Source organism: Fusarium falciforme, chromosome 5 (assembly GCF_026873545.1).
Source record: "Fusarium falciforme chromosome 5, complete sequence".
NCBI lineage: Eukaryota > Fungi > Ascomycota > Sordariomycetes > Hypocreales > Nectriaceae > Fusarium > Fusarium falciforme.
In genome coordinates this window covers 518918-545829 of record NC_070548.1, presented here as the reverse complement: position 1 = coordinate 545829, position 26912 = coordinate 518918, and the positions used below count along the sequence as shown (strand labels likewise).

At 53.3% G+C, this 26912-nt stretch overlaps 10 protein-coding genes across 10 annotated transcripts; 5 read left to right on the top strand and 5 right to left on the bottom strand.

The window, feature by feature from the left end:
• Positions 1 to 2731: 2731 nt before the first annotated feature.
• NCS54_00641000 (CAP10 domain-containing protein) lies at positions 2732 to 4745 on the top strand (the record flags this gene model as incomplete). The annotated part of the gene is made up of 3 exons (XM_053151870.1): positions 2732 to 2911; positions 2964 to 3573; positions 3622 to 4745. 3 exons carry the CDS (start codon positions 2732 to 2734, stop codon positions 4743 to 4745), a joined length of 1914 nt encoding a protein of 637 aa, XP_053007845.1.
• Positions 4746 to 5257: 512 nt separating this feature from the next.
• Positions 5258 to 7137, bottom strand: NCS54_00640900 (RRNA adenine N(6)-methyltransferase; the record flags this gene model as incomplete). Its single annotated transcript, XM_053151869.1, has 2 exons — positions 6876 to 7137; positions 5258 to 6822 (listed from the first exon to the last, which is right to left on the bottom strand). The coding sequence occupies exons 1-2, from the start codon at positions 7108 to 7110 to the stop codon at positions 5258 to 5260; spliced, it is 1800 nt and encodes a 599-aa protein (XP_053007844.1). The 5' UTR covers positions 7111 to 7137.
• Positions 7138 to 8160: 1023 nt separating this feature from the next.
• On the bottom strand, positions 8161 to 9555 carry NCS54_00640800 (Hypothetical protein; the record flags this gene model as incomplete). The annotated part of the gene is made up of 3 exons (XM_053151868.1): positions 8161 to 8382; positions 8431 to 8881; positions 8930 to 9555. 3 exons carry the CDS (start codon positions 9553 to 9555, stop codon positions 8161 to 8163), a joined length of 1299 nt encoding a protein of 432 aa, XP_053007843.1.
• A 433-nt stretch (positions 9556 to 9988) lies between these two features.
• Positions 9989 to 10525, top strand: NCS54_00640700 (Hypothetical protein; the record flags this gene model as incomplete). The annotated part of the gene is made up of 4 exons (XM_053151867.1): positions 9989 to 10007; positions 10100 to 10170; positions 10225 to 10349; positions 10402 to 10525. The coding sequence occupies 4 exons, from the start codon at positions 9989 to 9991 to the stop codon at positions 10523 to 10525; spliced, it is 339 nt and encodes a 112-aa protein (XP_053007842.1).
• A 236-nt stretch (positions 10526 to 10761) lies between these two features.
• Positions 10762 to 11508, bottom strand: NCS54_00640600 (Hypothetical protein; the record flags this gene model as incomplete). Its single annotated transcript, XM_053151866.1, has 2 exons — positions 10762 to 11381; positions 11430 to 11508. The coding sequence occupies 2 exons, from the start codon at positions 11506 to 11508 to the stop codon at positions 10762 to 10764; spliced, it is 699 nt and encodes a 232-aa protein (XP_053007841.1).
• A 1218-nt stretch (positions 11509 to 12726) lies between these two features.
• On the top strand, positions 12727 to 14411 carry NCS54_00640500 (MPN domain-containing protein; the record flags this gene model as incomplete). The annotated part of the gene is made up of 3 exons (XM_053151865.1): positions 12727 to 12855; positions 12902 to 14178; positions 14225 to 14411. The coding sequence occupies 3 exons, from the start codon at positions 12727 to 12729 to the stop codon at positions 14409 to 14411; spliced, it is 1593 nt and encodes a 530-aa protein (XP_053007840.1).
• A 1931-nt stretch (positions 14412 to 16342) lies between these two features.
• On the top strand, positions 16343 to 19859 carry NCS54_00640400 (Hypothetical protein; the record flags this gene model as incomplete). The annotated part of the gene is made up of 5 exons (XM_053151864.1): positions 16343 to 16613; positions 16660 to 16898; positions 16947 to 17139; positions 17186 to 19254; positions 19305 to 19859. The coding sequence occupies exons 1-5, from the start codon at positions 16361 to 16363 to the stop codon at positions 19857 to 19859; spliced, it is 3309 nt and encodes a 1102-aa protein (XP_053007839.1). The 5' UTR covers positions 16343 to 16360.
• A 1245-nt stretch (positions 19860 to 21104) lies between these two features.
• On the top strand, positions 21105 to 21734 carry NCS54_00640300 (Hypothetical protein; the record flags this gene model as incomplete). The annotated part of the gene is made up of 1 exon (XM_053151863.1): positions 21105 to 21734. The coding sequence occupies one exon, from the start codon at positions 21105 to 21107 to the stop codon at positions 21732 to 21734; it is 630 nt and encodes a 209-aa protein (XP_053007838.1).
• Positions 21735 to 21862: 128 nt separating this feature from the next.
• NCS54_00640200 (Glycoside hydrolase family 43) lies at positions 21863 to 23476 on the bottom strand (the record flags this gene model as incomplete). Its single annotated transcript, XM_053151862.1, has 1 exon — positions 21863 to 23476. One exon carries the CDS (start codon positions 23474 to 23476, stop codon positions 21863 to 21865), a length of 1614 nt encoding a protein of 537 aa, XP_053007837.1.
• Positions 23477 to 23892: 416 nt separating this feature from the next.
• On the bottom strand, positions 23893 to 25983 carry NCS54_00640100 (Zn(2)-C6 fungal-type domain-containing protein; the record flags this gene model as incomplete). Its single annotated transcript, XM_053151861.1, has 4 exons — positions 23893 to 24321; positions 24373 to 25459; positions 25512 to 25876; positions 25936 to 25983. The coding sequence occupies 4 exons, from the start codon at positions 25981 to 25983 to the stop codon at positions 23893 to 23895; spliced, it is 1929 nt and encodes a 642-aa protein (XP_053007836.1).
• Between the last annotated feature and the right edge of the window lie 929 nt (positions 25984 to 26912).

Genomic DNA, 26912 nt, shown 5'->3' with positions numbered 1-26912 from the left:
CGACGGTCTCAAACAGCTTCTCCACAGCAAAAGCTTAGCAAATACCTTAAAACCGCATTAGATGTTACGAATTCCGCACACGCAACGAACGAACATGATGGATGGTAGGCTCCCGGAAGGCCCGGGTTCGAGCGGATTCGAGTCCGATTATGGGAGGTGACAAGACGGCACTGCCTCGATGCCTTGGTGCTATCAAAGTTGCATTTACGACCCCGTGGATGCCAAACTGTGAGTGATTCCACCAACTCGGTTCTCAACACGTCGGTGATGAATGTCTCTCCTTGCGAGTCTAGAAGAGCCGGGACTCTGCCATTGTCTCTCGGTGCTCGGATTTGACCTTGAGTATTCGATATTTCGTGAGCAAATATTCATGACAGGTGCATGTCACCGCCTCCATCTCAATCGACGATCCGTAAACCTTCTCCTTAAGGGCCAAGGATGTTGCAGCGGTCGAGGGAACGCAAACGGCGGCAGCGGTAAATTTCGGTGCCCACTTTCGGAGTGCAACCCGTCACCGAAGATCTTGTTCAATGTCCAAGAAATCAACAAGATCTGACGCCACGGGCGGGCCTGGCGCCACACCGCTCAGGGCTCAGGGGCAATGAACAGCTCCTGAGTGTGAGAGCCTCAATTCCTGCTACAGAGGTCATGTCACGCGACAGTTTGTAGCTGAAGATTTGTGACAATGATAGTTGTGGTTTCTTTTTGCGAGGTTTCCCCTAGAATTGTGCCTCTATGCCAAAAACACGCAGCATATCTCTTCCTGATTTTGACTTTCATCATTTAAACACCTTCAATTTGCAATGAGCTCCTCTTTTCCTTTCCTGTACCTTGCAGGACCCAGGTCCACAGCCGGTGGCTAAGGCAGGGACCGCAGGGTCAATCTCTGCAGGAAAACGGTGGCTAAGGAGGTGGCATGTGAACTTGCGCTATTCTGAGCAGCGGCCCCAGTTACGCAATATGGACGAGAACTATCAGATTCAATAGTTTAAGGGATTTAAATAATTGCAAATAGTGTCGTGCTGAGATGATGAAAAAGAAAAAGCAAGGTTATTTAAAGTGGCAGAGTGTCAGCTGAACTCAGCCTCGCAAGCATCAGCTTAGAGGTGTCCCGTCCTGTTTCGAAACATCAAAATAGAATCTGATGCTCATCAGGAAAATAATGGCTTGAAGCTTAAGCTTGGACCACGCTCTCTCTCCGTTTCTCCAAGGGGCCCCCAAGCTCCGACGATCCCACCTCCTAATCAGAAACCGCTCTGACACGCGTCCCCTTGATGATTGCGTGTCTCAGGCTTGGTGTGCTTTGCAAACTGAACAGGGTGTAACGAATCCTCCGGAATACTGTACCGAACTGTGCTGTGCAGCTGGCGGTGCTCCCTTGAACTTTGTCCGCTGAGCTATTGAAGACTGGTTTGCGACATGCACGAGTATTCGGATTGGTTGCTTGCACGACTCAAGGCCGAGACACTCTAGAGTCTTGTGCAAATCTCTCACCAGGTCCGCGGGTAAAGATGGCATTGCGAGGCTGTTGCTGTATTGACCTACGCAGCTCTGACGACATCCATGGCGGCATGATCGACCAGTGAGACTCTTGTCCCGGCTTATCCTCCGCAAACAAATGGGAGTTTGACCAGCCCAGACTCTAACCAGCAGCGGCATCATGTTGTGCACACCTCCAGCATAAGCACTTAAAAAAGAGTACAGTGCGTCTCTTGTCCAACATCTCGCAACAATCTAGCTGACGCGTGTTAGCGTCTGATCTCCCCCTGAGCTTCATCAACTCCTCGATTGCTGAACCCGGCAAGATTGTCAACGGATTGGAGGGACCAAGTGGGTTTCCAGAATGCATCATCATGGATTTGCTTGGTGGTTAGCCGCTCTATCCCCTGCAAAGGGAAGCCCCCCGGAAGACTGGGCTCCACCGTGCGACCCTGAGCAAGGCCCTGGACCTCCAGGCTCGCGCCCCCTGAGAGCGGTACTTGGCTCCCCATGGTAGATTGGCTGCATCGTCAAGTACCCTTCCCGGCACGGCAGCTAAATTGGTGATCCCACATGTGGCCTGGACGGAGCTTCCTCCCATGATTGCTGATTCTAGCCAACCAACTTGACTTGAGTCGACCTAACAAATCTTGCCTCTCCCTCATTCCGGCCATTCGTCTTCCTTCACACATCTTCCCTCGACCGAGCCTCATCGTCCTCATCGTTCTTATTCCTCTTTTGCTCTACCTGATCGTGGGCAATCTTCATTCTCTCGCTCTGGTCTTCATTTTGCCCCCCCTTTATTTGACTTGACATCCTCGTCTGTCCATTCTTTAACCCACCCACTCTCCCCACGTTATAGTGTAGCCTCCTTGGCATCACCTTGCAGCAGCACCGACGGCGAACGAACCCGCTATCCCTGCGACTCTCTCTGTTGGAAACAATGTGGTAAAAGGAGACCAGCATCGCCATTTTCTCCTCGTCGTACCTTGTTTCGCACGTCTGCTTCAGCTTTTCCCGCCCGTTGTGCATCGACGCATCCTGCCGCGATCGTCCTCCCCCCCGCTACCGCATTCGAACGTTCCGCCCTCGATTGGAACTTTTTTTCCCCTTCGCTGCGCAAACCGTTTCTGTCGCTGGCGTCAGATATCTTTTGCGTTTGCGCCGCCCTTGAGCTGCGTCGCCCGACTCTCAGTCGCTGCTCGACGCCCCCGTTATTGAATCGAAATCGAAATTGAATACTTCTGCCGACATGGTCAAGATGCTTGCGCCAGGCTTCAGGTCACGGCGCGCCACCCCTTTTATACGCTTCGCCGTCGTCGCTGGCCTGTTTCTCTTTGCCTTCTGGACACTAAGCTCGCGAACACCCTCTATGAATATTCCTACTCGACAGCCTGTGAACGTAAAGCCGTTCGGCAATTCAAAGCCTTCTGTACGTCACAGCGCATCGCGACCTTGTTGCCACGTGCTAACTACTGCCCCAGGACCAGAAATCCGTATCAGACCCTGGTGTGAGGGGCGTCCACCCCATAGATAAACTCATCCACGATGCCGGAAAATCATACAAAGCACTCGTTGCGAAGGAATCCCACACCCTCGAAGAGGCTGCCCAAGCCTACCGACAGCGCCGTGGCCGTCACCCTCCCCCTGGGTTCGACAAGTGGTTCGAGTTTGCGAAAGCCAACAATGCTATCGTCGTGGAGGAGTTTTGGGACCAGATTTACCATGATCTCGAGCCTTTCTGGGGCGTTCCCCAGCCGATTATCCGCAAGGAGGCATACAGCTTCGAAATGTCGATTCATATTCGGAATGGCAAGGCCAACTCCACTAGCGATTGGTTCTGGACTCAGATTTGGCTCGACATGATTCGATCCATTGAGCACTTGATCCCCGACCTGGACATGCCTCTCAACGCAATGGACGAGCCTCGCTTGGTCGTCCCCTGGGAGGATATTAATGGTTACTTGACTACCGGAGCCAAGTCTCGTGCTCTGCTGCCAACCAAGGATGTCATCTCTGATTTCCAGACACTTCCCCCGCCGGGCCGTCATGACCGATACGCCAGAATTCCGTTCAAGCGATGGGAAAAGACCAGTATGACCCTCTTTGCTCTCGAATAGTCCGTTTCGCTAACACTTGTAGGCCCCTACTGGCCCATTGCCCGGCGAGGCTGCCCACCAGAGAGCCCTGCCCGCACGGCCGAGATGAAGGAAACATTTAACATGCCTCCAGAGATCGATATCGCAAACGCTCGAGAGCACTCCTTCGAAGGCTTCGTATCCAACTTTACCCTCTCGAGCGATATCTGCCATCAACCCGATCTTCAAGGCCTGAATGGTCTCCTCATCAACCCCATCTCAGTCTCGTCGACCAAGGTCTTGTTCCCCATGTTTGGCGGTTCCAAGCTTGCTATCAACAACGAAATCCTCCTCCCTCCTCCGATCTACTGGAAAGGCGAAGAACGATTTACTGGCGGTGAAGACAACGACGTGGACTGGAAGGACAAGACCAGCAAGGTTATCTGGCGAGGTGTCGCAACTGGAGGACGAAACAAGCCAGACAACTGGCGAGGTTTCCATCGCCACCGATTCGTGTCGATGAACAACGAGACCAAGGTGTCGAGCGTCGAGGCCGGTTTGGCGGTGCCCGAGAACTTTGTGCTACCATCAGAAAAGTACAATTTGAAGGCCCAATCCCAGGGCCGCCTGGGTGAATGGATCGGAGAGTGGTCAGAAGTCGGCTTCGTGGACCTCATGTGCCATCCCAATAATGACGAGGGCACATGTTGGTACACTGACCACTACTTCAAGAAGGTCGAGGGGATGAAGATGCACGACCAGTTTGACTACAAGTATCTTCCCGACATCGACGGGAACTCGTTTTCAGGCCGGTACCTCGGATTCCTCAACTCGACCTCGCTTCCTATCAAAGCCACGCTCTTCCGAGAGTGGCACGACAGCCGACTTGTGCCATGGGTGCACTTTGTCCCCATGGACAACCGGTTCCAGGACTTTTACGGTATCATGGAGTATTTCCTTGGATACAAGGATATCAGCGGACATGACAAGGTGGCGGAGAAGATTGCCCTCGAGGGTAGGGACTGGGCAGAGAAGGTGCTCCGAAAGGAGGACATGCAGATTTACGTCCTTCGATTACTCCTCGAATACGGACGAGTTATTGCCGACGATCGAGACAAGATGGGCTGGGTGGAAGACGCCAAGAAGGACCCGTCAATCGAGAAGACATGGCAGAGCTTCAACATGTGAAGAGCTCATTGACATGAGCTCGGGCTCAAGATTTCCCTTTTTATTTGTTTCATTCTGTACGGAGTTGGCCTACGAATTGGCTGGAGGCGACGGCGTTTGGCGCGAGAGAAATCAACTGGCTGGCATGACTTGACGCATGTCGTTGCGGGTTGGCAACGATGACTGACCGGCTTGGGGGGTTATTGGCATCTATCTAGGTAACTACGGTTCGGTTCGAGCACATATAGACTCAAAACGGCATGGGATCCAGTGTCAAGTAGGGACATGCTTGACATGGATGGTTTGATAGCTTCGTTTCAATGTATCAACAATGTTTACCCGAGATCTATTAAATGAAGGGATGATGTGAATAAAGGAGGTGTACAGTATTAACCAGAGTATTGCTACCCAGCAATATTCGTTATATTCTATTCTACATGTAATATATCCAGGACAACGCCGTTCCAAGATGCTAGTGCCATAAACTCATCCAGTCATGGCGCATTCTATACTGTACATATACATTGAGGATCCTACAGGTTCATCGACCCTCCAACTCCTCCAGCTCCTGTAGCTCCACTCTTGGCATCATCCTCATCCTCACCCTCACCCTCGTCCATCATGCGTCCCACCAACTCCTGGTATTCGGGCACAAACGGCCAGTTCAAAAAGGTTTCGACAATTTCGGTCCACTGCTTCTCGTTGACGCACCGAGCGGGCATCTCTCCGTCGCCCGATAGCGGTGAACCGCCCTTGGCTGGGTCCCGGAGACATGTTATATCGGGGAACATCTTGCCAAAGCCTGGCCACAGGCTGTCCATGGCCTTGGATACCGGGTACAGGGAGTAGCTGTACCAGAAACGCAGTATCGCGTCTGCTAGACTTCCTTCGCGGGCCGTCGGGCCGTGCTGTCGGAGGTACTTGTGCATCGTCTTTGGTTGGAGGTCGAGCAGGGCGCAAGGGACCTGAGGATAAAACTCGTCCGCTCGAACGTCGAGGGGCTCAAAGGGACGACGGTCCCAGTGCAGCATTGGGGGATCTTGCCGGAAGATGTGATAGTTGTCTCGGAAGATGACGTACTCCTTGCGGTTGTTCTTCTTTAGGAGCTGGATCTTGGCGTTCCATGCTGCGTCGGCGGCGGCAAAGGCGGCGGGGTCCGTCTTCCAGATTTGAGATGCTGCCTCGCCTTCCTGGATGAGCTCATGGTACGTGGTTGAGTCTTCAATGTCATATCTTCCTCGGTATCGGAGGGCTTTCAGGCGTTTGGAAGGCTCTTCTTCCTTGGACGAGGCGAATTCGGACTCTAGGCCTTCGAGCTCGGTGCGGAAGGGTCTGCTGAGGATGGGTCTTCGGACTCCGGCGAGCTTCTGACCCATGAGGCTCTCATCAGCCTTCATCGTCTTGTAGAGAAACGTCTCCCTATCCGAGGGCATGGTCAGGCCGGCCTTTTTCATCCTGGCAAGAGTATTATACCCGGACTCGAGGTTGATCCACTCGTCCCGGAGCTCCTGGGCCTCGAACTCGACGTCCTTGCCGGCGATCTCTCGGATCCACTCGCACGAGAGCTCGGCCTCAAAGGTGCTCCTCTTGCGACGAGTGGCCGAGTGCGGGACGAGTCTGCGCTTCGAGTCGTCGTTGACCCAGATTAGCATGCGGACTAGGCCGTACTGTTGGAATAGTGAGGCTGTCTTTATGGACGACATGAGCTGGTATAGAACCATTGTGCTGACGCACTCAAACATTTGAAACTTCTTCGGGGGTGCGAATGACATGTTGATATTCACGAGCAGAGTGTCGTTGCGCTCCGGCACGGCGTTGGGGTCGGCCTTTTTCTCGGGTGATATGCATGTCGCGAGCATGTCGTTGACCTCTCGCCAGAGGATGCCGGCTTTTGGGAGGAGCTGCACGCCTGGCCTCTCGATGAGGTCGGAGAGCATGGATCCGTAGACCTCGACATCGGGCTCCATGAGGATGTGCTTGCGCGGCTGGACGAGGTCGTGGAGTGTGCGGCTCCAGAGGCCGGCGCCGGGGTTTATGTCGATGAGATCGCAGCCGCGGTGACGGTCGAGGGAGGGGCCAATGTAATTAGCAATGTCATCTAAAATCAAGTTAGCTAGGGATTATCTAAAAGTGCAAGGTTTTAGTGTTTACCGCATAGCTTCTCGCTGACAACGTTTACACGGTGCTTATCACCAACAGGCACACCCTTCGTAACCCTCCTCCCCCTCTGCCACTTCCAAAGCCCGGTTTCCTTGAGCCTCTCTGCGACAGGAGTCCCCGCGACGAGCATCTCTTCTGTCACACGGGTGCTCTGCTTGCGGGCGTTTGCCCTGGCGCGTAGGAACGGCCGCATCTTTCTTGCATTGTGCCGCCGAACGAGAAACATGAAGAAAAAAGAGTGACAAGGTACTGAGGTGATGCTATTGGTTTAAGCCGTGTCTGGAGGGATGGACGAGAAATTGAAGATTCTGCCGTTGCTCACCGACTTTTGTTGTTTGATTAAGCGTATGGGGCGACGTCATGGGGATGGAGGGGTTTAGACTCCACAGGTGAGCTATACTATTTGCGTGGAAAACATTGTGCGGTTTGTTCGCATGGTGATTTTCTAAGTAGTCTACATAATTAGGTAAATAGTAGATTATATGCCCATTCATGATTGACCTTGTCAAAAGTGAGTATCTGCGCTTCTAACAACGTTATGTGCTCTTTATTTCGTCCCTCTGCTTCCTTAGACTCTAACACAACGTCACAACTTCCATCCCATACTTATTTAGACTCCCGACACTACAGGTATATGGACGAATGAAAAGTTTTAAAGCATTAGTTAAGTATTAATATTGTTTCGAGCTAGAAGAGAGTTGTCATCGATTGTCCTCGGCGTCATATGGCTGCTTAAAACTTCTGCCCTCGTTAACCTCCTCCGCATTGCTTACCCTATAGTGGATTACCATATTGGTTCGCAGAGCCGGTTTGTAGCAATTGACGTAGGATGATACAATAAATGATGGCAATTATGGTGCCGATTTATAAACCGTAGCATTTATAGTTTTCGGAGTGTTGTCACTGAATGTCCTTGACCTCCCATAATTACTCAAAGATCCGCCCCGAGCCCATCTGTTGTCATCTCACGGTGGATCCCCAACGTGGGATGAAAGAGCCTCAATAAAAAGCAAACTCACACACTAGACCAAATCAAGACACCACGGTTTCTTGTCAATCAACACATCTAACTTGTTCTCGCGTGTATCAACAAGAGGTTTTCACGCTTGCACACACACAAGATACCTCCCCCACCGCGACTCCCTGCAAATCGTTATATATCAACATTCATTCACCAGTGGATGCCCCAAGTAAACTCCGCGTGACGCCGCCATGCTAAAAAAGAAGAAGAAGAAAAAAGGACAATTCTGGAAACTCGCTCTGCCTTTCCCCCACATCATGCACCTTCGCTGCCAAACTCGTTGGTCCATTCAATCTGCTTCGCGATATCATCCTTTGATACGGTCGGATGCGAATCCTCCAGGGCCATCTCAAAGTCCTTGAGCTGTACGTCAGGAGCGAGCAGCTCGTCCGAAGTGACGTCGTCGTATGTCATTTCAATCTTTTCTGGGTCGCCGGGTGAGCAGGGTGTAAGCATCCGCTTGCCGTCCTTCATCACCTGTAGATTGTTAGATATGCGCACACATGCGACGAGAGTTGGACTTACAGGCTTAAAGTGGGTGGCTTGCAGAATCTTGCGCACTGGTCGCATCAAGGCGTGCTGAACCACGTTGCTGATATCACTACCAGACATGCCATCTGACTTGGCAGCCAGCACATTGTAGTCGCTCGCCTGAAGAGCCGTGTCGGTATCGCCAATGGCAAGCTTAAACATCCTTGCGCGGCCATTCATGTCGGGTAGACCGATATGCACTCGTCGCTGGAAACGACGTCGAATGGCAGCATCCAGTTGCCAGGGAATATTGGTTGCGCCCAGAACTAGAATGCCCTTGCTGTCGTTGCCCACACCATCCATCTGAACCAGAATCTCGGTCTTTATACGGCGTGATGCTTCGGATTCGCCCTCGCCTCGGGGACCACACAGCGCATCAATCTCGTCGATGAAGATGACGGATGGCTTGTTTTCTCGCGCCATGGAGAACAGAAGCTTGACCAACCTTACAGATGCATTAGGAACGCCATGTCGTCATATCAAAGACACTCACCTTTCACTTTCACCCATCCATTTGCTCACCAGGTCGGAACTGCTGATACTGAAAAAGGTACTGTTTGCCTCTGTAGCTACAGCCTTGGCTAGGTAACTTTTACCAGTTCCAGGAGGTCCATAGAGCAGGATACCCTTCCACGCCTGTCGCTTTCCCTGGAACAGACTGGGGAACTTGATGGGCAGAACGACGGCCTCCTTCAGAGTCTCCTTGGCGCCCTCGAGACCAGCAATGTCTTCCCACCTCACGTTTGGCCGCTCCTGGAGGATCGCCCCCGACAGCGCGTTGCGCAGCTTCTTGCTCTCGTCGTCCTCGGCCGAGGGCTTTGCCTTGCCCCCAGCGGTGGTGCCGTTAGCGCCCATGGCAGCCTTGCCGCCCCCGTTCGAGTTGGAATCGGCCTCGCTTTGGAGGAACTGCTTCAGCTTCTCGGCGCGGTCGAGGTAGGTGGCCATCTTCTCCTGCATGGTGACCTTGAGGGCCTTGTTCTTCTCCCACTTGAGGGCCTTGACCCAGAGCTCCATGGAGGACATGTAGAGGTCAAATGCCTTTTGGTACTCCTTGTTGTGGTCGGCGGTGATTGCCTTTTGCACCTCGGCGATGGCGCGGTCGCGGAAGTTGGTCGACATGGTGACGGTGTCTAGGATAACGAGGGGAGAGGAGGGGTCGAGGAGGAGGGAGGAGAGTCGGAGGGAACAAGAGATGAATAAGACAAGAGCGAGGCCTTGACAAGCTCCCCAGTAGAAAAGACGATACAACAGGCACGTGGGCGTCACCGCAGAAGTTGGAGACCCGACGTTCGAGATGGTGATGGATGAGGCAACAATCGCGGGACAGAGCAGCCTGGATTGGCGGGGAAACATGCTTATAGCGGGGCGAATTCAGCGGCCGCTGGTGGGATGGATAGCGGGGCAGCACCAGCACAACTTGAGATCAATCTACCCTACGAGGAGCTCACTTTAGGCGACCACATTAAAGAGATAATTCTAGGCAGGAATATTTCAGCCTAGTTGAGCCTTCTGAACCACGTCATCTGCCTTGTCATCGTCTCAGTCGAGCGCCATGTCGGACCCTCAGGCGCGTCTTCAGGCGCTGTCGGAAGAGTTCCAGAAGCTTCAAGGAGGCAAGTTCTCGACGACCTGAGTAGACTACACAGATGCTAACTACGTCTAGAACTCCAGAGCGCAGTCGCCTCGCGGCAAAAGCTCGAGGGCCAGAAGCAGGAAAATCTCGGAGTTCAACAGGTAGGCGGTGACCCCTGAACACGCGACCACCAACCCCTGCTGAATCTCGACCAGGAGTTTGACCGACTACAAGACGGCGAGACCATCTACAAGCTCACTGGCCCCGTGCTTCTGAAGCAGGACAAGGTGGAGGCTGAGAGCACGGTCAAGGGCCGCCTTGATTTCATCAGCAGTGAGATGTGAGTGAGATTCCGATCCATGCCAAGTGTCCCGGCTGACGACCCGATGCAGTTCTCGGTTCGAGAACCAAATCAAGGAAACTCAGGACAAGCTTGAGAAGAAAAAGACCGAGATCATCCAGATCCAGTCGGGTGCTCAGGCGGCCGCTGGTGGCAAGGGCAAGGATGGCCAGTAAAAAGCTTGACGAAAAAAAGGGGACATGGGACAAGGAGCGATTAGATCATGAGTTGAGTTGTTTATCCTATGGAATCTGAATGATGATGATGCCATCTAGATCAAAAAAAGAAGCCTTGGCACTTTATGAGCGCCACGCTAAAACAAATGCCAGTGGGAGAGTTTCCTTCGTATTCCTCCATTGTTCCCCGAAACGCCTGAAACTCCGCGGTCGTGAAACTTGTTCGTCAGAGATATCTAGTTGAGAGCCATGACAGTGAATCCCCAGGGCACACCCATGTTCTTGTGCTCCAGCGCCGCACCGGGCGAGAAAGTAAAGTCGACCTTGTCGTCAGCAGCGACGAGCTGAGGAGAAGCGGGCGACTCGTCGGCGTCGAGGGCGGCAAGGATGGCATCGGCAATGTCGCTCTTCCTTTGGCAGTCCTCAAAGATAGGGTTGCCTTCAATGGCATCCTGCATCATTGTGCGCTGCTCGCTCTCGGCAAAGAGCTGAGCCTCACGGTTGAGGACGCCATAGGTGACCTTTTCGCCAGTCTCGGCCAGACGTTGGAACAAAATGGTAAAGGTGGCGATGGCCTGGGCGAGGATGCGGGCCTTTTGCTTGGCGCTGAGGTGAGCAAAGATCTCGGACGTCTCCTGCTCAAGGAAGGACTGGGTGTTTGTGTCGAAGATGGACTGGAGAAGACGGTGGAGGATCTTGCGGCAGTTGAGGTCGACCTCGGTGCAGATGTCGAGGTTGAAAACGGCCGAGACCTTGCGGAGGGTGCTGAAGAGGACCTCGAGGGGGCAGAGGTCGTTGGGGATGGTAACGTGGCCCTCCTCGATGGCAAAGACCTCGATGGCAGCGTTGACAGCAGCTTCTCATGTTAGTGCCTGTTGAGGCTCCGTTTAGGCGCAAGACTTACAAGCGCTGGTAGCGTGGATATCGATCTCGGGGGAGATTTCGACAATGGAGACGGCAGACTGGTCCTTGATGGATTGCATTTCGATGGATGTAAGTGGTTTAGGTGTCGTTCAAGTTGTTTGATATAGTGAGATCTGGTCAGAGATGGTGATATAGTCTACAAGATTCGAGCCCAAGACCTGGGGAGAGGCCGGCTTTTGACCTTTCATGGGCCCCGGCTCAGGAGATGTTATGAAGGAGCCCGTACGATATCCCGGCAGCCTCATAGCAAGGCCTCATGGCCACACGGTGGTCACTGCTCCTTCCCTTCAGGTATCATGGGCATGGATGGATGGGTCGATGGGACGATGCCCCCATCACCGTGGGGTTGGCCAGCACAGCGCAGGAGGCGGTGATTCGACACCTACGCCGCGCATCATGGCCATCATGGCATGTAGATGTGGCGTCAGGACGTTGAGGCGGAGTACATGATACAGATATCAGAAGAAAACATGTTTTGGGTTTAGCATCGACTCGCTTCATGAGTCGTCTCTTTAGTGGCTCCGATTAGCAAGATCTGGTCGCAACAATTAACGGACTGGTCAGAATCGCATCAGACCGACTCTTTCAACCCCCGCGTCGGTCATTTGCCTGATTGGGAAACAATATCAGGGAATAAGCGAAAGTGAATAATACGGGTATCGAAGGACCCCGGACCCGAACCAAGGCAGGGCAAGCGTACGCGAAGCCGGCAATTGTTCTCGTATGGAACGAACCGGAGGTTGTCAGCATTGGGCACTCTGGACTCTGAGAGATGCCTGAGGGGAAGCATCAGGTAGAATCCGACTGGATGGGATAGATGGCGTGGACAATGCGGGTGGGAATTGTACGATTTGCATCTATAAACCACGCCATATCTCCATGACCCAAGAAAACAAGGAGGTTTGATGAGGGAGGGCTTGGCTGTGGCTGAGGTGATGAGTAAGCAGCGCAATTGGGAGGTTAGTGCAGGAAAGCAACGGACCCTTTTATTGCATTAGTCTCTATAGTTAAATGTATCTCTTTTGTCATTTACCCCGGTAACTTCATTGATGCCCTGCCCCGCCATCGGCCATGGAGGGGCAACAAGGTACCGCCTGACCGTGAAGCAGGGCGCGCGTCGTCACTGAATAATTACATCCCGTCTCCAGGCAGCTCCCAACCTTTGTTCACCAGATACACCTGGCGCGGCGGTTTGGGCGAACATGTCCTGGTTATAAAGACATTAGCGACGGCTTCTACGACCCTGCGAAACTCCTCTTTACAGCGCTTTTTCCACAATGGAGTCGATGCGGCCTGCTCGGCCCCAGACGGTCAAGGAGCTGGTGGCTCAGGCTGAGAACTTCAACTTTAACGCGAACATTCCCGTCAAGCACTGGACGCGCGCTGCTGAGACGTTATATAAAGAGGTATGTTTTGCTCTGTTTGTGTCGCTGGCTATGCTGACACTGCTAGGCCGGGTTTGCAGTCTCCGATGGCGATTATGGACGAGCATACATGATGCTCTACCGACACTCGGTCCTCGTACTCCAATATCTCCCCTCGCACCCGCAGATCAAGGACCCCGAGAATAAGAAGGCGTTTTCCGCCTTGTCGAAGCGTATCGGACGTGTGATTCAAGACCTCGAACAGCTGAAACCCGAAATCGAGAATGCTGTTAAAGAATGGGAACGGATGGCGCCCCCGCCCCAGGCGGCGAACAAGACGTCGGAGCCTTCGAGATATGAAGAGTTTGCGGCTCGAGATCCAAGCTTGACCGGAAACGCCAAGATCCTAGACGCCTTTGAGAACCAAGACCTGGCCGTTGACCTAGCCCAAAAGGAGTTGATTCGAAGAGACACGGCAAGGCAAGCGACGAGGAAGGCTGGTATATCAGACGAGGATATCATGTCCCGGCGGAGGGGAGGGAGATGGGATCAGTGGGATGGCGATGATCTGCGGCAACAAATGGAGGCGACGAGGCAGGCACTCGATTCGGCTCGTGAGCGACGTAATGATGGGGATTTCCAGACAGCGCCGGTATCGCAGTCCTACAACTATCCGTCCATCTCAAAGTCGAGACCGGTGGATTATGAGAGGTCAATAACACCGACAACTCCTTCGATCCAGCCGAGTCGACCGCCAAAGGAACCCATTTCGCTACCACCCAAGGAACCGTTATATTCCACGTCGGGATCTGGAACTCTTCCGCCGAGTCTACCCCAAAAGGTTCCTCTCTCTCAATACGCTCCTCTTGTCCCATCTCCTCAACCCACAACGGCCGACCGACCCCAGGTGCCTCGAAAGGAGGCCATCAGCCCGCCGCCAACGCTCCCTAAGAAGGAGCGCCTTACGTTCAAGCCGGGCGCATATCTCGAGAATGGCGACCCTATACGCTCGCTGTTCCTCCCCAGACAACTCCGTCAGCAGTTCCTCGAGATTGCGTCCGAGAACACGCGCCGAGGGCTCGAAATGTGTGGGATGCTCTGCGGAACTCCCATTAACAACGCCCTCTTTGTTCGATGTCTTTTGATCCCCGACCAAAAGTGCACTTCGGATACTTGCGAGACGGAGAATGAAGAGTCCATGTTTGACTACTGTATGAAGGAAGACCTGCTGCTGCTGGGATGGATCCACACGCACCCGACACAGACGTGCTTCATGAGCTCTCGAGACCTGCACACGCATGCTGGATATCAGGTCATGATGCCTGAGAGTGTGGCCATTGTGTGCGCGCCCAAATTCACGCCCTCGTAAGTACACGTCTTGTTTGACGAGAGCAATTACTGACATGGCCAGATACGGCATCTTCCGATTAACTCACCCTCCAGGCTTGGATCACATCTTGAACTGCAACCAAAAGCCGACGTTTCATGAGCATTCTCTAGACCCGAACAAGATCTATCGCCCGGCGGAACAGCCACAGGGCCATGTATACGAGAGCGACAAGCTGGACTTTTACGTTCACGATCTGAGGACGAAATAGATGATGGAGCAGGATTGCATAGCGCTGGAGTTTTAGGACAGGCGGACAGGACAAGAGCATAAAAATATACTATCCAAACGAACAAGCAAGCAAATTGACGAGGACTCTGTTACTTACACAGCGTCAGTGTCTGTCGCGTGTTTGCTCATTCTCCGGTAGCACCCGGTGACGCGGTCCTTTGTCGGTCTGCGGGCGGGTAGGGATGGTCTCATACAAATGAGGAGTCGATGATTGGATTGGGCCTGGTGCTGGGCTGGGATCTGCGTCAGTGTCTAGGATACTCAGATTTTGATGGCTGGTTCGAGTCGATCGCCCGAGAGATGAGCACGAAGGCCTTGGGTGCTTGAGGGGATTGAGAAACAGGTCATAGGACTTTGCCAGGAGCAACTGATTCAGCTTGCGACATGATGCTGTGCTCCCCAGAGTCGAGAAGAGTGTTGCAACACCAATCAATCATTCATTCATTCCATGCACACAGGGTTGTGCGTGCATGATGAGGAGAATTTGCTCTGCTCTGCGGTGGAGGTGTCGGCATTGGTTCCATCCGAGCTCCAGGTAGGTCGTGGACTGATAGGGCAGGGATCGACTAGGGCAGGCGAGCTGAAGAGGAGAGTGGACTCTTGCAGAGGAAGAATCTGGTTGATGGTTGCAGGGCCAAGACGAGAGAGGCCTCGGCGAGGTTAGGTATGGATGAGGATCGTCCAAGCAATGACTGACATGGGGAAGCAAGCCGCTGATAAATCTCCCTACACGTCATTGTCTTGGGGAGGCACAGGGCGGGTCGAATAGTCCAAAAGAAGCTTTTCAGCTCGCCTCAAGATGAGGAGGTTACCCAATGACAACGGGTATAATTCCTGACGCCCCCCCTCTTCTTTGTACCAAGACAAGAGACATACATGGCGTCGTCTGTCAATGAGGGGGATGTCTCAGTTGAGGATCTGCAAGGCTAGAGATGATTGCCCAATTGCCGCCCTACAAAGGGTACGACTGCCGGTCGGGGTCTAGGATTAAATTGCACCGCGTCCACTCTCGTCTTTCTCGATTGGGGAGGGAGGGATTCTTCTTTGAGGGTTAGCGGCTCCTCTTTGTGGACTAGAGGGCCGCCGGCTCGGACCGCGATCCATTCCCGGGGCGGAAACTGGTGTTGTGGCGGAAGAGGAGAAGGGAGAGAACTGAAGGCCTCAAAAGTGAGTGAACGGTTAACCGATACAGGGTCTTGAATGTCTAAAGGCAAGCTGAAAGACGGCCTGACAAGGCCATGCTCACCACGCATACCATGTCTCGCTCTACTTGCAAGCAGGGGTTATCCTCCAAGGGTCGCCAAGCAAGAAGGAAAAAGATTGACCGCCAGTCTCTCTGTGCTCATTTCGATTAGACATTGACCTTGGCTAGTTCGATTGACAGCTCCCCGGTTTAGACGCCACAAAGAGAAGCCAGTCACGTCAAGGGCATCTCCAATCTGTGTGGGTAGCCCCTCCGATTGGGCTGCTTCCGAGACATGGTGGTGTAGGTGTCTGAGCAAATCAGAGATGGGCATAGATCTTGGTGTTGAACATCTGTGGGGAGCTACTGTCTGTGCCGTCTGCAGGTCTAGCTAGACTATCAGAAGTTCACGATACCCAAGGTACACACCCCTCCACTCGATTCAAGACACTCAGATGCGCCGGCCCCAAGCTACGAGGTTGATCCTGAAAAGCAACAATGGGGATCGTGTTCCACTGCTTGGTCCAACCACTCGACTTTCTTGCCCGGCTCCCTTGCGGGCCGCGCCAGGTGTACCCCGTCGTTGGACCACGGCGACGCGGAATGCCGTGTCTCACTTGTAGACGCTAAGCTAAGCTTTTGTTTCCCTTGAAAAGCATGTGCGATGATAGTTGATAAGACCGAGGGTGTCCCCCCTCTTTCTGGCGTTCTGCCTGTTCTCCTCTCACTCACACACTTGCGCCATCATGTCGTCTGCAGAGGTCAAGAACGGCCACGCCACCAATGGCCACAGCCAGGAAAAGGCTCCTGCTCCTCCCAAGCCGCAGCCCAAGGCTGCTGGCCAGTCCAATCAGAAGAAGGAGGGTGCTCTGAAGAGCTTCAAGAAGCTTCGGGTTCTTTCCAAGAGGCCGCTGCCTACTGAGATGGGTGATGGTAGCTACAGGACTGTGGTGAACCGACCTGGTCTTAAGGAGGATCTCCGTCGTCTCAAGATCAAGGGTGAGTTTGTATGTTAGAGACCAGTGTGGTTGCTGATGTGTTACAGACCTCAAGACGCTGCTGGAAATTGTCAAGAGCAAGGCCAAGGGCGAGACTCAGCAGGATGACAAGACCATGATCATGGAGAGGACCATTCAGCTCGTCGCCAGTCTGAATGACCACTCCAAGGTTCAAGAGGTTCTCACCAACAGCTTCATTGATAAGCTTTGGAACTCTCTCGACCACCCGCCGATGCTGTACATGGGTGACCAGTATCGCTTCCGCCAGCCGGATGGATCTCTCAACGTGAGGACATGCGTCTCTGACGTCAATTGACTTGGCTAATAATTGTAGAACCCTTATATGCCCAAGCTTGGTGCCGCCAGGACGCCTTATTCGCGATCTGTTCGTCCTAAGGGCATGTCGCTTGGTGCTCAGCCTGACCCTGAGGCTGTGTTTGAGTCTGTCATGGCTCGTGATGGCTTCAAGAAGAACCCCAACAATGTGTCGAGCATTCTGTGGTATTGGGCCACCATCATCATCCACGGTATGTATTATACTCGACTTTTAGTTGACAATTGCTAATTGAGTAGACTTGTTCTGGACCAACCTCAAGGACCCCAACCAGAACGACTCTTCGTCGTATCTCGATCTCTCTCCCCTCTACGGTAGCACCGTTGAAGCTCGCGATTCGATCCGAACATTTGAGGATGGTCTGCTCAAGCCTGACACGTTTGCCGACAAGCGTCTGATCGGAAACCCTCCCGGTGTCTGCATCATCCTTATCATGTTTAACCGATTCCACAACCATGTCGCGACAAACCTCGCTGACATTAACGAGGGCGGTCGCTTCTCCAAGCCGGCTCCTAACCTTGATCCTGAGGCTGCGGCTGCGGCTTGGAAGAAGCGTGATGAGGAGCTTTTTGAGACTGCTCGTCTTGTCACGTCGGGTCTGTACATCAACATTACCCTCATTGACTATGTTCGCAACATTATCAACCTTAACCGTGTTGATACCACTTGGACTCTTGATCCTCGTCAGGAGATGGGTGTCTCTGTTGGTACCAAGGAGGGTTCTGAGTCTGGCACTGGCAACGTCGTGTCTGCCGAGTTCAACCTCTGCTACCGCTGGCACTCTTGCATCTCAGAGATGGACGATAAGTGGATCCAGGACTTTTACGTCCAGCTCCTGGGCGACAACTATGGGGCCATGGACATGCGTGCCTTGATGATGGCGCTCAAGAAGTTTGAGATGTCTGTTCCTCAGGATCCTGCTGAGCGCACCTTTGGCGGCTTCAAGCGTGGCAAAGATGGCAAGTTTAACGACAATGAGCTTGTTGATGCTCTTGCTACTGCTATTGAGCAGCCTGGCGGTGCCTTTGGCGGTCGCAACGTTCCTCGTATCATGAAGCCCATCGAGATGCTCGGTATTATCCGTGGTCGCAAGTGGAACTTGGCTGGTCTCAACGAGTTCCGTAAGCACTTTGGTCTCAAGGCTTATGATACCTTTGAGGAGATCAACTCTGATCCCGAGATTGCCGAGTCTCTGAGGAACCTGTACCAGCACCCCGACTATGTCGAGTTGTACCCTGGTATCGTTGCTGAGGAGGCCAAGACGCCCATGGTTCCCGGTGTCGGTATTGCTCCGACATACACCATCTCTCGTGTCGTCTTGTCTGATGCCGTTGCCCTTGTTCGTGGTGATCGGTACTACACGACCGACTACCATCCCCGTAACCTGACCAACTGGGGTTACAAGGAGGTTGAGTATGATCTGAACATCAACCACGGCTGTGTCTTTTACAAGCTCTTTATCCGGGCTTTCCCTCAGCACTTTACGGGTAACTCGGTCTATGCTCACTACCCCATGGTGATTCCCTCCGAGAACCGCAAGATCTTGACAGATCTTAAGCGCGCGGATCGGTTCGACTTTGACCGGCCTAGCTTTACCCCCACCCGCATCAACATTGTCGGCTACAACGCTGCCAAGTACATCCTGGAGAACCAGGAGATCTACAAGGTGTGCTGGGACGAGGGTCTTGGGCACCTTATGGGCGAGGGCGGACGCCGCTTCATGCTGTCTGGAGACGGCGCCTTCTTTGCCCAGCAGCGCAAGTGCATGGGCGCGCTGCTGTACAACGACACGTGGAAGACCGCCATCAAGTCATTCTACTCTATGATTGCCGAGAAGCTCCTGGCTGAAAAGTCGTACAAGCTCGCGGGCAAGACGCAGGTCGACGTTGTGCGAGACGTTGGTAACCTCGCGCACACGCATTTCGTGTCGCGCATGTTTAACCTGCCGCTCAAGACCAAGGAGAACCCCAAGGGACTCTTTTCCGAGCAGGAGCTTTACAAGATCCTCGCCGTCATTTTTGTCTGCATCTTTTTCGATATCGATCCTGCCAAGTCGTTCCCGCTGAGGCAGGGTGCTCGAGAGGTTGCGCAGGCGCTGGGCAAGGTTGTCGAGATGAACGTCAAGCTGTCCAACGGTATTGGAATGAAGGGTCTGTTCACGGGCAAGGCGAACAAGGATGATCCTCTGGCGGCGTATGGAGTCAACATGGCCAAGGGGCTCAAGAGGGCTGGGCTGAGCACCGAGGACATTGTGTGGAGCCAGATTCTTCCTACGGCTGGAGCCATGGTTCCCAACCAGGCTCAGGTGGTGAGTGATTTTGTTTTGTGTGAAGGGAATGATTGCTAACGTTGTGATAGTTTGCTCAAACTCTGGATTGGTATCTTTCGCCTGCGGGTGAAAAGTACCGTCCTGAGCTGCATCGTATTGCCGCTCTTGAGACTGGCGAGGAGACTGACGCCCTCCTTCTGGGTTACGCCATGGAGGGTATCAGAATGGCCGGCACGTTTGGTCTCTACCGCAAGGCTGAGTCTGCCGACGTGATCGAGGAAGACAACGGCGAGAGAGTCGAGGTCAAGGCTGGCGACCGCGTCTTTGTCTCTTTCGTGTCAGCGGCCAAGGACCCCAACGTGTTCCCCAACCCGGAAGTCGTGGACCCTCGGCGACCTCTCGAGTCGTATATCCACTACGGAACCGGACCCCACGAGTGCCTCGGCCGAAACATCAGCCAGGTGGCACTCACGGAGCTGTTCCGCGCCCTGTTCCGGAAGAAGGGACTCCGCCGAGTTCCCGGTGCTCAGGGAGAGCTGAAGAAGGTTCCCAGGCCTGGTGGATTCTACGTGTACATGACTGAGGACTGGGGAAGCATCTGGCCTTTCCCTACCTCTATGAAGGTTACGTGGGATGGAGAGTAATTTGGTCTTGTGTTTTTTTTTAGGGAATGCTTTGGGGGGGTTGGGATTATACCATGGGGGTTGAGATTGCTTAGTGATATCACCGACGCTAATATTGATTTCCTTTTGTATTTTGGACTTTTTGTCTTTTGGTTCGTCTTGGCAGCTTATGTGAAACCCTGGTCAAGATGTCAGGCCCTGGTTCAACTGTCAGGGCTTGTGGATTTTAAAATGTCAGGCTGTGATGTCAAGGGCAGTGAGATCTCAAAATGGCAACGATTACGCGAGGTTGCATGTCCCAAGTATAGATCTGCGGCTTTGACCCCGAATCTGAGGCGCAGGCACAGATTAACTTGTGGCGGTGTATCCCAAAAAAATAAGGCTGCGTGCATTCTTAGCCGAGGTTTGTCACGCGCTTAGGCTGGGCTGGGCTGGGCTGGGTACAGTACCCAACAGGGCTGGGGGCCTCTCCTTCTGCGGCCATACGCGCTTATTGCAACCCAAGGCCTTGATTTATGTGTTGGAGCAAATTGATAGGTAAATCTGACAATGTTCGGACTCTTTGAAACTCGGACTTTTTGAGATTCCCCCTGTAATATCGGGAACCTGCTTGAAGGATTTCAAGGGGGGTCACAAGAAAGCTTTTGCCCCCCTCAGTAAGCGCTAAGACTGATTCGTTTTCCTTCTCGGGCTACAGCAGCAGGGTGCGTTTCACTATGTGTTTCTTGACCCGCGATTGAGAGACGTCATTGGTTGTGAGTGACGCTTCAGCTGCTTCTCTCGAGAGCCTCTGCCGTGCCGTTTGTGCCGTTGGGATAGGAGAGTTTTGAAACATTTTGTTGCCTTCTGATCAATTGACTCAGGGGGTTTCGGGTGGCATAAAGAGTCAGGCTTGGCTCGATGTCTGGCTGATTTTGATCGACATCTTTTTTTTTTCTTGCTCTCTGTCAGACGTACAGCCCCCCAGCCTTACAACGGGGATCCATTCACTCTCTTCCTTGTCTGTTCCCGCTTACATTCCCTGTCCTTTACTTGTTCGCGGCTGAGCCTGCATTGTTCACCTTTTCCCCACGTTCAGGCTGTGTCTGTTTGTCATTGATCACTCTCTTTGTTCAGAGCGTCTTATAAACACTGTCTGACGACCCGTTGATCGACGTCCTCAGCACATTTCCATTCTGTCTTTTTCTCTCATACACTCATATACCCGTACGTCAACGTACAGACACGCATATACACACACACCCATACTCTACCAAGAACAACAAGATGAAGTTCCTTTCCCTCTCGGCTGCTGCCCTCCTTGGCTTCGCCAACCTCTCCCTCGCCGGCCCCCTCTACGCCGCCCCCATCATCGAGCACGCAGCCCCCAAGTCTGTCAAGTGCGACCCCAAGAACGACGAGTGCCGCACCGCCAAGCAGGCCGCTCCCTTCATCACCAAGGGCTTCTACGACTACGGCATCTACGACGTCAAGGAGATGGCTGCCGTTATTTCTCTCATGGCCTTTGAGTCTGTCGACTTTCAGTACAAGCGCAACAAGAGCCCCGGTCGACCTGGCCAGGGTACCGCAAACATGCAGATGGCGCAGTGGAACCTCAAGTACGCCCAGAGCATTCCCGAGCTCAAGGACAAGTACGCCGACATCAAGAGCGTCGACGGTCTCTCCAACAGCACCCTCAACGCCCTCCTCGACGATCTCGTCGACGACAAGTACAACTTTGCCTCTGGCCCTTGGTTCCTGACGACGCAGTGCAAGCCCGACGTGCGCGAGGCTCTGCGAAGGGATATCGACGAGGGTTTCTTGCTGTACATGAAATGTGTGGATGTCACGCCTGAGCAGCCTCGCCTCGACGCTCTGAACCTTGCCAAGGAGGCCTTTGGTCTTAAGAAGTGCTAGACATGCCATTGAGTGGCGGGGAATGCACCTGGAGCCGTTTTCGATTCTGTACTCATAGATACCTTGACAAATGCCATTAAATGATTTCATTCTGTTCTTCTCGTGCCACCATGTTCATGTATAAATGTCTATATCTCGTAGCGGTCCAACTCGTGGTGGACAGGTCGGTACACAAAGTAGTCAAACTTGGCCTCTATCCCAAGTCCATTCAAGTCCGAGCACGCCACACCTAGGAATGAACCTGTGAAGCTCCCGTCTCCTACATGTCCACCGCACTCATCCGATAGGATCGACGCATCCAGAACGGGTCCGTACTCTTTCAGTTCGTCGCCTTCGAGGGCGTAGTAGAATTGGAGCTTGCTCATGCGAATGGATAGAGCCAGCTTCACCTTGCCCTCGTTGGGAAGCTTCACCGGTTCTGCCTTCTGTGGTTCGAGCTTGCCGAGGGGAGATGAGTTTTCTGAGCTCATGATGGAAAGTTCTCTCTGGCCGTCCGAGTGTGCTGTGACGGTGAGGTAGAAGAAGTTGTAGCGAGAGTAGTAGGCTGTTAGACCTGCAAATTGACGCTCGTCCTCTGGGGAAAAGTCGATGACTGTCTCAGCGTCACAAGAGAAATGTGTCTGTCGCCTTGCCACTAGAGACTGTTCAAACCATGATCCAATTGACTCGCGACCGATCAAGGTGAGCTTGCCGTCGTTCACCGAGAAGATGCGCTCTGGCTCGGGTGTTCGCAACCACTGAAAGTCTTGGTGAAGACCGTTCTCAAAGGTGTATCGCTGCTCAGCCCAGTATGCTGTGTCATCTCGTGCAGCGGGGAGATCAACGAAAAGGCTTGGAACTGGCCCATTCTTCACGTAGAGCCAGTCGTCATCGCCCCAGTATGCCTCTTGGATTCCCGTCTCTCGTCCCAACACGCATCGACGCTTCTGACCAATCGGTCGTCCAGTGAGGTGCACAATATAAGTCTTGCCATCAGGTGTATCCACGATGTCGCCGTGTCCAGCCCTCTGCAACGCGACATTCGGAGTGTCCTTGGATGTGAGAACATGCTTCTGAGGATGATCCTCATAAGGACCCCAGATGTTTCGAGACCGTGCAAGCGTGACGGCGTGGTTGTATCCCGTTCCTCCTTCGGCTGTCAACATGTAATACCACCCGTTGCGCTTGTACATGTGAGGTCCCTCGACGAACTTGAGGTCTGTTCCCTGGTAGACATTCTTCCGTGGGCCGACGAGTTTGCCTGCTTTTGGGTCAAACTCTTGAAGCATGATGCCGGCGAACAGGAGGGGACGAGCCCGGTGGTCCCATGTCATGTTGCTGAACCACTTGCGACCATCCTCGTCGTGAAACAGTGAAGGATCAAAGCCAGACGAGTTGGCATAAATGGGATCAGACCATGGTCCTTCAATAGCCGGAGCACTGATGATGTAGTTGTGCGTATCCTTGAAAGAACCATCCTTTCGCTTCACATCCGTGTAAACGAGCCAAAACTTTTCGCCGTCATGAGTAAGACAGGGAGCCCAGACACCGCAGCTGTCTGGGTCGCCGCGCATGTCGAGCTGGCTCTTGCGGGTGAGAGGACGGACTGCCAATGTCCAGTTTGCGAGATCTTTGGAGTGGTGGATCTGGACTCCAGGGAACCACTCGAATGTCGATGTTGCTACGTAGTAGTCGGAGCCGACTCTGAGGATTGAGGGGTCGGGGTTGAACCCGGGGAGGATGGGGTTTCTGACGAGAGGCATCTTGACGAGTGACTGAGAGCTGAAGGAAAGGTAAGAGATGAAAACAAGAGAAGTGTGAGAGAGAAGAGAGACAAGAGTTCAATTGTCAGTATCACCCCACGTTCATCTTCATGACAACCCCCATCACTCAATACTTATCCTCCCCGAGGGCGGCGCCTCGTTCGTGTCACGGCATTTAGCCTGAATTCACCTTTGCCAGGAAACGCGGGGGGGAGAGGGGATTCGTCTTACGATTAGCGCCAGCAGAGTTGCAGATCTTTGCCTCTGACTGACCAATGTCGTGCTTCTACTGACTCCATTCAATTGCCTTGCACGTCGGGTTATCCAGCTTCAATTCCGCCCTCTCTTTTTATCCAAACGTGTACCCGCAGCTTGGCATGCTGGACTTTTGAACTCGGTCGGGAAGAATGCCCTCTCTACTCGCCTCCCATGTCGCCTTGGATGTCCATGCTTCCCGGGAAGCTCTCCCAGAAGCCCTGCGTTGTATCCGCGAATGTCGCGTGCATGTTGCTTCCAAACTCAAATTTGGTGTCAAACAGGTCAATGTCGGCTGGCGCGATAAAGTTGAGCTGATCTGGCGCAAAGTCCACGGCGGTAGGGGCAGCGTCGTTTTCGCCGTCTGTTGCGCTCTTGGGTCTTGTTGGTAGCTGCGTAAAGGCTTCAGAGGAGGAACCCACCTGCTCGTCGTTGCTCTCGGCGTCGGGTTGTCGGACGGGGTCGGGCTGTAGGGCTCCGTAGTCGATGATTGCGTTTCGCATTTCTCTCCTCTCGCTTGGTGTTACTGCTTGGTCTCCTTCGGCTTTGATGTTGGTGTAAAAGATTTGCATCGCTTTGATCTTTTCTCGCTGGGGTTGATGTTAGTGGAAGTGTGCCAGAGTTTGAGAGGGAGAACTCACCCAGGTATCTGCCATAGGCCACGCTTGTCGCATATCCTTGAGAAACAGCAATCCCTCAACGATGTGCTCACGCCTCCGCTCAATCTGATGTGGTGTATCGCCGGGATTGGGGAAGTGGTAGAAATACAGCATCGTCCCTACTGCCGTGTAGATGGTAAAGCCAATCCACGGAACCAGACCCCGTAGAAAGTAGAGGCCAAAGGCACGCATCTCCTGGAGCATCTCACAGACCTGCTCGGCTACCTCGACTAACTCCTTGCTCGACCATGCTGACCATTGATCCCACTCTTGGTCGCCTACTCTCGCCTTTTGCATCTCCACTTCGGGGAGATATGACCGATAGAGGAAGATGACGCTCATGAAATAGATGCAGTGCATGTAGCAGTACGCCTGACCCTGGTTGGACACACTATGGGCCCTTAACAGGAACAGCTCATACTGTAACCGCTTGGGCAACGAGTCCTTCCACACATTTAGCCGCGAGAGCAGGTACTGAAAGTCGGATTGAGGCTGCCAGGGTGGTTGATTGTTGTCATGTGGTGTGCAGGCCCATTTCGCAACGGCACCCCATACATCGGCAACCCTCATGCTATATGCAACGATGCCGAGGCTCCCTTGCTCGCCCAGCCGGGGTCCTTCGGGCAATGAGCCGTCTAGCCTTTCGCAGATGACGAGCTCTCCAAAGTTGAAGCTGTCGGACTCGCAGGGAAGTTGTATCCGCATCTTGTCGGCCGAGAGCATTCTATCTCGGCCTTTACCTCCGCTGAGGAGGCTGTCCATTAGGAAGCAGGTCCATGCTGTGCGCCGTCTCTCCTCGGCGGCGATGAAGTCGTCGCGGGTCGTTACGGATGTCGGTTCTTCAAAGAGACCCAAGACTTGAGCCATTCTGACGGCCATGCCTAGGTAAACCCACGCCCGCCTGCCCTCGCCGGCGCCCCAGGAATGGCCGGTCAGCATGAGGAGGACCTGGGCTCGATGGACAGTCGGTTGGTCGACTAATGACAAAACCATTGATCGGGCATGAGTCGCAAATGTGTTGCTGGCTTCGACCTGGCTAGAGTAGCCTGGAGGAGCGGCCTGGGAGAACCTGTATTGACGCGGTGAGTGAGGGAGAATTGACTGGGGGATTGAGAGCGCACCTCACCGTGATGGCCAGCATAGCCCAAACAAGCAGAGGATCCAGCGTCTTCTCACGTATTCCTATGAGGAGATTGGGAATATGGTGAAAAGACCACTTGTAGGAGCACCGTAGATAGCTGTTCTTGACCTCGTCTGTCAGAAACTCGAAGGCGTCCACCGCAGCCAACGTCTTTGACCGGGCAGCCAGCCACTCTTCCGAGCGAGCCTGGCCCCTGACAGCAAGCTGTGAGGCACTCTCATGTTCACGTCCATGACGCTCAAGACGACTCCGTCGGAAGATGAAGGAGGTGCCCTTGGGAGGGAAGATGCACTCATCGCCGCGGTCGCGGCATCGACTGCAGGGTGGCCCGCCCGAGTGGATGCACTACGGCGCCATCAGCCAAGGAGATTGGAAGGGATTGGAGAGAGGCTGTCGCATGGTACTTTACGCTTGGAGGAACGACATGCGCCGCAGGCTATCGACTTCTTCATGCCGTGGTTTTGTTGGAGATGAAATGAGATGAGATCAAATTGTTCTGCCTGAGGTTGCGAATTACTAAGGAAATGGACAATTCGTGCTTGGAGCCTCAGGTTTGCGCGCCTGTCTGTGATTGGCTGACGGGAGTTATTATGGGGCTTAACAAAACCTCCTGGGGACAGTCAAACAGTGACAGACACCATGAGCCTCAATCGTTGGAATGACCTCTTGATCCATGTCGGCTCTTGCTATTTTAGTTTGGTGGGGCTTCTCTTTTCCTTGTCAGTATCACATGCAAGTTGGGTCAAGTTGTCTCGTGCCCTCAAGCTTTGAAGTTTATGCTGTACGTGGCCAGAGTCGTAAGCTACCTACCCAGTGAATGCACCGTCGGAAATGATGCCTTGGTCTCAAGATGCAGTGAATTTCTTTTTACCCTTTTAGACTGTCCTCCAGACGCAGCCATGTCAGCAGTGGCTTTGAGGCGCTATCCACTTAGCTGGCCTGACAGTCCAGGGGAGAATCTTGGCGTTTCCATGTCATTTCCTGAAATTTCCCGTCTGAGCGCCGCGGGAAACGAAAGGCTCGTGACATTTTTTTCGTTCAATGCCGTTCAAAACAAGCATGTGAAGATAAATGAGGTCATTAACCGTTGATATAAGGTTCTCTCGTTCTCAGAAAGAGCTTGTTAGCTACTTAAGGCGGGCTTGTCAGATCTGACGTCGGGATGCGGATTTAAACTTGCAGGGGATAAATCCCCAGAATCTCAACTGATTCCCGATGCAAAACTCCGGATCCGCATGCCAGCACCTTTCGTTTGGCGTCACTACTTGCGCGTTGTTGGTCAGCTGCTTGCGTTCGGTTGAGGCTGAAGCTCTTGGCTGAGATGGGATCTGATTTTGCGATTGGATCGCAACACCCCCCTTGTACGGAGTAGCTGCATATC